Source organism: Balaenoptera acutorostrata, chromosome 19, assembly GCF_949987535.1.
Source record: "Balaenoptera acutorostrata chromosome 19, mBalAcu1.1, whole genome shotgun sequence".
Taxonomy (NCBI): Eukaryota; Metazoa; Chordata; class Mammalia; order Artiodactyla; family Balaenopteridae; genus Balaenoptera; species Balaenoptera acutorostrata.
In genome coordinates this window covers 58,693,791-58,703,680 of record NC_080082.1, presented here as the reverse complement: position 1 = coordinate 58,703,680, position 9,890 = coordinate 58,693,791, and the positions used below count along the sequence as shown (strand labels likewise).

The 9,890-nt window shown below is 56.5% G+C and overlaps 1 protein-coding gene across 3 annotated transcripts; it reads right to left on the bottom strand.

Moving 5' to 3' along the window:
• Window positions 1-500: 500 nt before the first annotated feature.
• Window positions 501-9,812, bottom strand: SYNGR4 (synaptogyrin 4). Of its 3 annotated transcripts, none has more exons than XM_057534892.1 (5): window positions 9,744-9,812; window positions 8,576-8,776; window positions 2,277-2,514; window positions 976-1,115; window positions 501-734 (listed from the first exon to the last, which is right to left on the bottom strand). In XM_057534892.1, exons 2-5 carry the CDS (start codon window positions 8,666-8,668, stop codon window positions 501-503), a joined length of 705 nt encoding a protein of 234 aa, XP_057390875.1. In that variant the 5' UTR covers window positions 8,669-8,776; window positions 9,744-9,812. The 3 variants fall into 3 exon arrangements, with proteins under 3 accessions (XP_057390875.1, XP_057390874.1, XP_007168279.1); XM_057534891.1 differs by having other exon boundaries at window positions 9,691-9,760; XM_007168217.2 differs by lacking the exon at window positions 9,744-9,812 and adding an exon at window positions 9,691-9,719 and having other exon boundaries at window positions 8,576-8,773.
• Window positions 9,813-9,890: the final 78 nt, after the last annotated feature.

Sequence of the window (9,890 nt, the reverse complement as noted above, 5' to 3'; positions counted from 1 at the left end):
CCATCCCCTGTTCCTTTAACCACTCCTCCCATGGCATGGGTTTGAGTGGGTCCCTTGTTATCTGGGGTGAGTTAAAGGATGTGGGCCCTGGAGACAGGGCTGGTCCCAGTGTTGGCCCTGGTTCTCCTTAGAGCCCTCTCCACGGGCGGAAGCATCTTGTCCCTGAACTTGAGCTTCCTCAGCTGTACAGTGGGGCACCTCGTGCCTCCCTCCCGTGGCCAGTGCAAGGAGTAAAGGGCTCGTTGTGTCACAGGCCTGTAAAAAGGGTTTCCCTCCCGTCGCCGCCCCTAGCTATCAAGGTGGCGCCCAGAGGGAGAGTCCAGGAGGTGGGCTGGAAATGGGACCCGCTACAGAGACCCCTGAGGAGACCCCATAGGATTTCCCTCCTCCCCTGGCCGCTCGAGGGGCCGGAGAGAAACAGATATGAGAAGGACACAGGGCAGTTTTCAGCAACTCTTCTGGAGGGAGGGGTCTCTCTTTACTGGCGTGGATGAGGCGGTCTAGTTGGCGGGCATCATAGTGAGGCGGGGGGCCTTCGGAGTGGTCAGATGGGGGGACAGGGCAGAGCTGGTGTAGCTCAGGCTGTGGGGACCGGTGGGGGGCGTGTTGACAGGGCTGGCGGTGGACGGCGGGGAGAGGGAGGTCAGCGCCACGCCGCCCTCGTCCAGGGAGCGCCTGTAGGGCACTGGAGCATCATTTCGGAGGTCCTGGAGGGCCAGGTAGGCCTGGAGTGTCTGTGGGCAGAGGAGGGCGAGCTGGAGGCTGGTGTGGGTGGGGCTGGCCCGGGCGGGAGCTGTGCCACAGCTCACTGGAAGGTGCCCACAATTGGGCTGCGTCTGCTGGGAGGAAGGGGCGCCTTCTTCCCTCTTTGCCCAAAGTCACAAAAGGGGCTTGCGGAGGTCCTGGGGAGCTGGGTGGAAGGTTCTAGCCCTCTTAACTCACACCACCCCGCCCTGCAGGGAAGACGCTCCTCACCCAGACGAGGATGGAGAAGAAAGCGAAGGTGATGGCGGCCTTGACGCTGCTGCTCCCCAGGAGGAATTGTCCAGGCGGCGAACGCTGCCACTGGTTGGCCAGGAAGCAGAATCCCACGGACCAAATGCCTGCCCAGAGGGCTGGGGGGTCGAGGGAGAGAAGAGGGGTGGAGGAGGGGGCGTGAGGTGGGGAGAGAGGGCTCAGGAAGGGCGGCTGGGGTCTTGCTGCGGCCTCTCCCTCCCAGCCGGCCGCAAAACACCCCCTGGAGTGGGGTGTGCCGTCCACTACGGGGCTCGCCAGCCACTTGCGGCTTTTTATGTTTCACTCAATCAAAAATTCCAATCGATTAAAATAGAATTTAAAAAAATTCCACCCCTTGGTGGCACTGGCCACACGTCAAGTGCTCGGCGGCCACGCGTGGCCCGTGGCTCCCGTGTTGGGGAGTCCAGGCACAGAACATTCCCGTCCTCACAGAACCTTCTCTTGGACAGTGCTGGACTCAGTGACCTTTAGGGGCCCTCCCAGCCCTAAGATGCTGGAACTGGGCAGGTGCAGAAAAGGAGAGGAAGGAGCCTGGGGCCTGGGGAAAAGGAACGAGCATTTATTTAGCGCTTACTGTGTGCCGGGCTCTATCTAGGGTGCTCGGCATTGGTTAGGAGGCCAGGCCTGGCTTGGAAGCCTGGATCTGCCGCTCGGCAGCCATTACACAACCTCCTCAAGCCTCAGTTTCCTCCTCTGTGAAATGGGAATCTGAACAGGACTTCCCTCCCTGGGTGGTTCTGAGGAAGAAATGAGACAGGCATGGGGAGCTCTTGAAGCATGCCTGACACGTGGGATATGCCCGGTAAATACCAACATCACTGCAGGAGTCCTTTCTCGAATTTCATCCTCAGAAAAACCCTGAAGGTGGGAGTTTTCATCCCAGCTTCTACAGAAGCTCAGAGAGGGGAGAAAACCCACACACTGAGGAGGCGCCAGAGGTGAGATTTCAAACCTGGGTCTGTCTGACTCTGCGCTCTGCACCCTACTTCTGGCCACTGCCACCGGTGGCTTTTCAAGAAAGGTTGTGAAGAAAGGAGGTGAATGCGAGGAAAAAGCTGGGCAGGAGAGAGGCTTCTAGAATTAGTCTGGGGGTCAGAAGAGATCACCCTTACCCTGAGTCTAAGGGATGGGCAATGATTCCCCAGAAGGAAACAGCGGGCGCAGAAGAGCTTTGAGAAGTGAGGGACAAAGCTTTGGGTCACGTGTGGAGGACGGTCGTGGCCAGCTGGGTGGTCAAGGGCAGGGCCTGGGGGGCTCACCGGCCAGGATGAAGTCCAGGAGCTGGAAGGCCATCTTGAAGCGGCTGCTGGCGATGCGGCCCTCATGGGCGTCCAGGGCGAGGAAGGCCAGGCAGCTGAGGAAGGCCAGGAGGCCGGCTCCCACAGCGAAGCTGCAGCCCGTGTTGCTGCTGTTGAGGACGCAGTGGAGCTGCGAAGAGTTGGTCTTGTTCTGGTAGCCATCAGTCAGCAGGGAGGAGAAGACGATGAGGGAGAAGACCTGTGGGTGCGGGACGGGGGTTCCCAGGGGCCGGAGCAGAGCTCAGCGTCTCCCCAGACCGGCTCATCCTCCCGGGCGGGTCCCCATCACTGGGCGTGGGGGCCGTGCCGTACACCCTCCCGGTGGTTCTGACCCCTCCCTCCCGGTCACATCCTCAGAGCTGCCCAGAGCCATCCTCCCGCTGCCCCTCGGCCCCTCTCCTCCATCCCAGCTCAGGCCTCGACCTCCCCGCTGGGCCCTTGCCCCAGCCTCTTCCCCGGCTTCCCTGCCTCCAAGTCTCCCCACACGGCCCCCCAGGGGCTCTTTCCACACCCTGCCCCTCCCAGCTCCCAGCCCCGCACCCCCATGGCTCCCTAGCAGCCCCAGGACAGAGTCTCAGCCCCTCATCTCCCCCCACTCACCCCTGCCTCGCTCACGCTCGCCTTCTGCCCCCACACCCAAGTACCAATGTGAAATGCACCGTGCCCAGGATACGGGAAGAGAGGGCAATAAGTATCTGCTATCCTGTTGATTCTCTCTGCCTTCAAGTCTTTCCCTCTGGCTGCCACCTCTTCCTCCTCTCTCCCAGCTCCACTAATTCCTCTCCATTCTAAAAAAAGGAATTTGTGAAATATTCCAAAGACATAGAAAAGTACAGAGAGAAGTGTAATAAACACTCAGTACCTAACAAACATTCACCTTTTGCTTCAAGGCTTTTTTTTTTTAAAATATATTTTGGCCATGCCACACAGCTTGTGGGATCTCAGTTCCCCGACCAGGGATCAAACCTGGGCCACGGCAGTGTAAGATCTGAATTCTAACCACTAGGCCACCAGGGAACTCCCAAGGTTTTTTTTTTAAAGGAAATACAGCCTGGGACTTCCCTGGCAGTCCAGTGGTGACTCCGCACTTCCACTGCCGAGGGCACGGGTTCGATCCCTGGTTGGGGAACTAGGATCCCACATGCCACACGGCGCAGCCAAAAAAAAAAAGAAAAAGAAAAAAAAAGCAAATGCAGGGCTTCCCTGGTGGCACAGGGGTTAAGAATCCGCCTGCCAATGCAGGGGACACGGGTTCGAGCCCTGGTCCGGGAAGATCCCACATGCTGTGGAGCAACTAAGCCTGTGCGCCACAACTATTGAGCCCGTGTGCCACAACTACTGAAGCCTGTGAGCCTAGAGCCCGGGCTCCGCAACAAGAGAAGATGCCGCAAGGAGAAGCCTGCGACCGCAACGAAGAGTAGCCCCTGCTCTCCACAACTAGAGAAACTAGGTCTTCACGTGCAGCAACGAAGACCCAACACAGCCAAGAATAAAAAAAAAAAAAAAAAAAAAACAAAACTAAAAACAAATGCAGCCTCACCGATATGCTAGCCCTGTCACCTCTGTCTGTGCACACACTGCACAGAGCACACCAGGGTAGCACTGTCCACCTGACCCTGTTCATTTATGAAACCACCGATGTACTCCACAAGCACTAGCCTGTGTCATCCTTACAACCACCCTAGGATGTGGGCACCCTCGTTTTTTTAGATAATGGAGCTGAGGCACAGAGAGGGTGAAGAGTGGCCCAAAGTCAGTCAGCTAGTGGGAGGCAGTGCCTGGATTTGAACCCAAGTTGTCTGGCTCCTGAATCTGCTTTAACCCCTGCTGTATATGCTGCCACTGGCTGGACCAGAAGCCCTGAGGGCAGGGGTTCCCATCAATGAGATTCAGTGACAATCTGAAGCCCCAGTGATTTGTCCCAGATGGTCACAATGCAGCGTGGCAGGGGCCACACCAGATATGGAAGGAACCGGTGTGTGTATGTGATGGGGGGTGGGAGCTGGTCCAGGAGGGCTTTCTGGATGCGGCGAGGCCTGTAAGGAACGCTGCAGGGTGAGAAAGGCTACGGAGTGGGATCTTGTTGGGGGGTCAGTAGGGAGTCATGGAATGGCTGAGAGCAGGGGAGGAGCAGGGTCAGCTCTGGGTGTATGAAGACCCCTGTGGGGCCATGCAGAGTTGGACTGGAGTGAGTGAGACTGGAGGCTGGGAGGTTGGGGAGGAGGCTGGGGCCTGCGCTCAGGGAGAGAGTCAAGGTTTGAGCAGGAACTGAAGTCAGGGGGCCAGATTTAGGAAGAAGTAAGGTGAGATCTGAACTGCACCTTAAAGAATGGGGAGTTCTGGGGAGTGATAAATTGGGAGTTTGGGATTGGCATATACCCACTACTATATATAAAATAGATAATAAGGACCTATTGTATAGCACAGGGAACTCTACTCAATAGACTGTAATGGCCTATATGGGAAAAGAATCTAAAAAAGAGTGGATGTATGTATACGTATAACTGATTCATTTTGCTGTACACCTGAAACTAACACAATATCAACTATAATCAACTATACTCCAATAAAACTTAAAAAAAAAAAAAAAAAGAATGAGGGGTTTTGCAGGCAGACAGGAGGAAGGACATTCCAGGCCGGCCAAACCATGTGTGCAAAAGCCAGATGCTGCAGAGTGAAGCTCCTGCAAGGGTTGGAGACAAATCTCATCTGAGGGATCTGGTGTGAGGTGAGGCTGGAAACACAGGCAGGGCCCAGACCCTCTGAGGCCTTGAACACCACACCGAGGGGCCTGGACTTGGGAGCCCTGGCAAAAATTAATTTTCTAGCTTGGACTTAATTTTATGCATGGAAGGGTTCTGAGCAGAGGATGGCCAGCGTCAGACAGGGAGTTAGAGAAAATCTCCCTGGTCATGATGGATGGGAGGGCCCAGGCAGAAAGGCTGAGGCCAGGGCTCTGGAGAAGCCAGTGATATTTAGGACGCAACATTGGACTTGGTGATTGATTGGATGTGGTAGTGCTGGGGACAGGAGGGAGGGAGGAGACAAGGGGAAGGTAATTCATTAGAATTTGAACTCCTCCTGGACAGGCTGCATGTGGGCCCCTTCTCTCTACACCCAGCACCCAGCACCAGACTGGACCTCTGCAAATGTGTTGAAAGAGTGAATGACTTCGGCCCTTCTTTTTTGCTCCTGCCCTGCCCTTCAGACTGGGGACAGGAGAGGCAGAGGATGGACCCCTAAACTCTTCAGCCTCTGTCCATTCTCCTCTCTCCTTTGCCTTAATTGCCTTCTCTGAATAAAAAGAACAAATAATAATAATAATAATGACTAGTCCCTCTTTTTGTCCAGCACTTTAGCATTAAGGGAGGGTATTCACATCCGTTCCGTTTCAGGGCTGCAGCACTGAGTCCGCAGAAGGGGAGCGTCTTACCCTGCTGGTCCGAGGCAGAGCCAGGTCAGGGACGGCAAGGCCCATTGATCATTTTTGAGCCCGGATTCATTTTACCTGCGCCCCCTCCCTGCAGCCCTGGGGGCCCCGCGTGGTCGCGGTTACTAATCCACCGCCCTTTCACGGGTGATAAATTGAAAGCCGTGACGGTGCAGTGGAAAGAGCCAGCCGCGTCTGACTCCGACAGCTGTGTGGCTGGCCTTGGGCAAATTGCTCACCTCTTGGAGCCTCAGTTTCCCGGCCTGTCTCTGTGCTGCAGAGACGTGGGCGCCTGCCCCTGATGGTAATTCTCATGACTGGCCAGAGAGGGGAAGCGTCCTCTCAAGGTTAGTCATGGGGGGAGGAGGTTGGAATCCAGCCCCCCTGACTTCCAGGCCCGCGGGCTGTCTGTCCACTGACCCCAAAAACTTTGGGCTGCAGCTGGACACGCAAGAAGGGGGCTTGGCTGGGCCGGAGGGACCCTAAGCCTCTGAAGCCCAGGCCGACCTCCTTCCACACCCCTCCTGGCCTGTCCCTAGGGAGGGAGCAAAGACTCATTAGTTGTGGCACCAGCTGGCAGGCAGCCGTGAGAAGGACGAAGGACGGGAGGACCAGCTGCCCGGAGACTCCCTGTCGAGGAGCTGGGCCAGGGGGGAGGGAGGAGGGAGGCGGCAGGCAAAGTCCGCGGAGGCCCTTCCCCCCAGCCCTTCCCCACCCCCTTCTCCCTCGCCACCCGCCCTTCCTGCTGAAGCATCGGAAGCCAAGCCCGTGCATCCTTCTGACTCGCTCTCCAGCTGGGTGACGTCCTTGGGCAAGTCGCTCAACCTCTGTGAGCCTCAGTTTCCCCTTGGGTCCAACAGGTGTAATGATGCCCACGTCATAGGGTCGTGGTGAGGAGCGGAAGAGCTAAGGCCAGCGAGGGACTTGGAACTGGGATGTGGAATGCACTTTTCACCTCTTCCTTTGGGTGAGAATGACGATGGACATGAGTCCCCACCACCCTATGCCCCCCAAACCCATCCCTCTCTCCTCGATCACAAGTTGGTCCCAATAATAATCGCTATCGGGCTTCCCTGGTGGAGCAGTGGCTGAGAATCTGCCTGCCAATGCAGGGGACACGGGTTCGAGCCCTGGTCTGGGAAGATCCCACATGCCGCGGAGCAACTAGGCCCGTGAGCCACAACTACTGAGCCTGCGCGACTGGAGCCTGTGCTCTGCAACAAGAGAGGCCGCGATAGTAAGAGGCCCGCGCACCGCGATGAAGAGTGGCCCCCGCTTGCCACAACTAGAGAAAGCCCTCGCACAGAAACGAAGACCCAACACAGCCAAAAATAAATAAATAAATAAATTAATTAATTAATTAAAAAAAATAATCGCTATCGAAGGAAAGATGGCTACTTGCCAGGTGCATGCTAATCAGTTTAGGGGCCTTGATTTCATTTTCACACACAGTCTTTCCTGGTGAGCGGGAAGGACTATACACAGGAGGGTGTGGAGGTTCAGACAAATCAAGTCACTTGCTCAAGGTCACACAGACCTGGGGTGACCAGGGAAGTTATCAAATAAAACGGGGCACTTCTGAGAATCAAAGGAGGTGCCGCTGGTAATTACGCCAGGACCAACCCAGGCAAGCAGGGGAGGATGTCGCTCTACATGGAGACCATGTGGCCGAACCAGGATTCTCAGTCAGGCCGGATCGATCCTTCTGGAATAGGACCCTGCATTCAATCCCGGGCATCCCACCTACTCTCCTGACCCCGATCAAATCTCATCATCTCCCTGGACCACGGTTCCCAACTCTGTCAAAGGAGTGCCGTGGAGGCTGCAGAGCGTAAAGCCCGCAGTCACAGCTTTAACTCCTCAAGCACTGAGGTCCAGAGAGGAGCAGTGATCGGCTCAAGGTCACACAGCAAAGTCGGGGGCTGAATGAGGATCTGACCCCAGGTGTCTTGACTCTTCGCGAATGCGGTAATGATGAAACGAATGCAGGTAAATCCCTTGCTTGGCACTGTGCCTGGCACATAGTGACCACCCACCCTCTGGCATCTTAGGTCTGCATTACATATTCTTATTCTCTTCCTACCTCTGTGCATCTTTCCCCCCAGAGGCCCCAGCCCCTGCTCCTCTCCTGGTCCCTTGTCTGAGAGGTAGAAAATGAATGGGCTCTGGCATCGCACAGACCCCAGTCTGATTCCCTGCCTCTTACTGTGTGACCTTAGCCAACGCTGTGCAATGGAACCTTCCACCATGATGGAAATGTTCTAGATCCTTACTGTCCAATATGAGAGCCGCCAGGCTGAAATGTGGCCACTGTGACTGAGGAATGAATTCTTTTTTTTTTTTTTTTTTTGGCCGTACCATGCAGCTTGTGGGATCTTAGTTTCTCCACCAGGGATCGAACCCGGGCCGCCTGCAGTGGAAGTGCGGAGTCCTAACCACTGGACTGCCAGGGAATTCCCTGAATATTTTATTTTATTTAGTTTAGATTAGAATAGCCACATGTGGCTTGTGGTTACCAAATTGGACAGCACAGCCTTAAAAAAATTATTTAACTTTCCCTGATCCTCAGTTTTCTTCTCTCAAAAATGAGGATCCATAGCACCCACTTTGCAGGGTTGTTTCTTCCCAGGAGAGTTAATAAGTGCTCAGAATAGCGCAGGGCCTATAGTTAGATGCTCAGTAAAGGGTGACTTCCGTTATGAGCTCCCTTTGGCTTCATTTTCCCCATCTGACCCCTTCTTTCCCCCCCACTCTCTCTGCACTGGGTCTGGGAGGTGAGACACCTGTTTCCTGTCACCCACGGGGCAGCCGGGCCACAGGAGGGCCTCACCCCTGCGAAGATCCGCGCGATCGTCTTTGGCCTCTTGAGAAACTGCACGGCTTCACTGTCGGCCAGGTCCTGGAGGCTTTCCGGGATGTGCATGCCTGCCGTTCTGCTGCCCAGGCCCTGGGAGGCCGGAGCAGGGATGCTGGGCGCTGCCTGCTGGGCACTGCCGTCCGGAGGCTCCAGACCCACCCCGGGGCTCAGCTGCTGCAAGACAAGAGGGATGGTGGGGGGATGGTTAGCGTCCCAAGTGCGGGGTAAAGGGGCTGCCAGGGGTCCCAGGAGTAGGGGGCAGGGGATGGGAGGGTCCTTGTGGTCCCAGGATGGGGTTATATAGGGTGAGGGTTCTTAGGAGTCGGTGCATGGGTGAAGGAGATGCTGGGGTAGGGGTCCTAGAGATGGGGGTGCAGGGTGAGAGGGTGGCTGATGGTCCCATGAATTGGGGTGCCGGGGGAGGGGGCTTCTGAGAATTCCAGAGGTAGGGGTACAGGGTGAGGGAGCTGCTGGGGTCCCAGGAGTCAGGAATGCAGGCTGAGGAGGCTGTAGGGTGAGGCGGCTGCCAGGGCCCCAGAGGTGGAGGTGCAGGGTGGGGAGATGCCAGGCCAGGGAGAAGGAGTGGGGAGAAGGCAGGATACTGGGGTGATGCCCTGACACAGGAGCCAGAGGGCCCATTTTAAGGACTGTGTTAATGGGATTTTCGAGGGACTAGGGGTGCTGGAATGGCGATCAGAACCCCGGGGAGGTCTGAAACAGGGGGATCCCTTTCAGGCTTTGGGGTGACACCACCCGTAGTGGAGACCCCAGGCAGCTCAGGGTAGATTTTAGGCTGTCCTCGTGATTGTGGGTGATGGCCTTAGAATCAGGGCCTCCCCTTAGAATTCAGGTCCATCTTCATAAAAGTGCATTTCCTCACGTCGGGGGTCTGGACCTCAGATGTGTGGGGAACATGGGCTCGGAACTCAGCTGTCCCCTCAGAATGAGGAGGTCGTGCCCCCGGCACTAAGCTACCTTCAGAGAATCGGGGTCTTCCCTTTAAGGACGTGGAAGGGGGGTGGTGACACTTGGGGGTGATGCTGCCTGACAAAGGGTCACCCCTACTCTGGAGGCCGGGTCAACGTCACCTGAAGGCCGGCTCTTCCTTCCGCCCACCTTCCCCTCCTGGTCCTGGCCCCACCTCAGCCTTCTTTTGGTTCCTCTTTTTCCCGCCTTTTCGCTCCTGCTCTGCTGGAGCTGATTGGCTGCGCCAAAGCCCCGCCCCCTCTCTTTCCCCGCCTACTCTGGATCTGACAGGAGCAGGGGCGTGGCCTCAGCGGACGTTGGG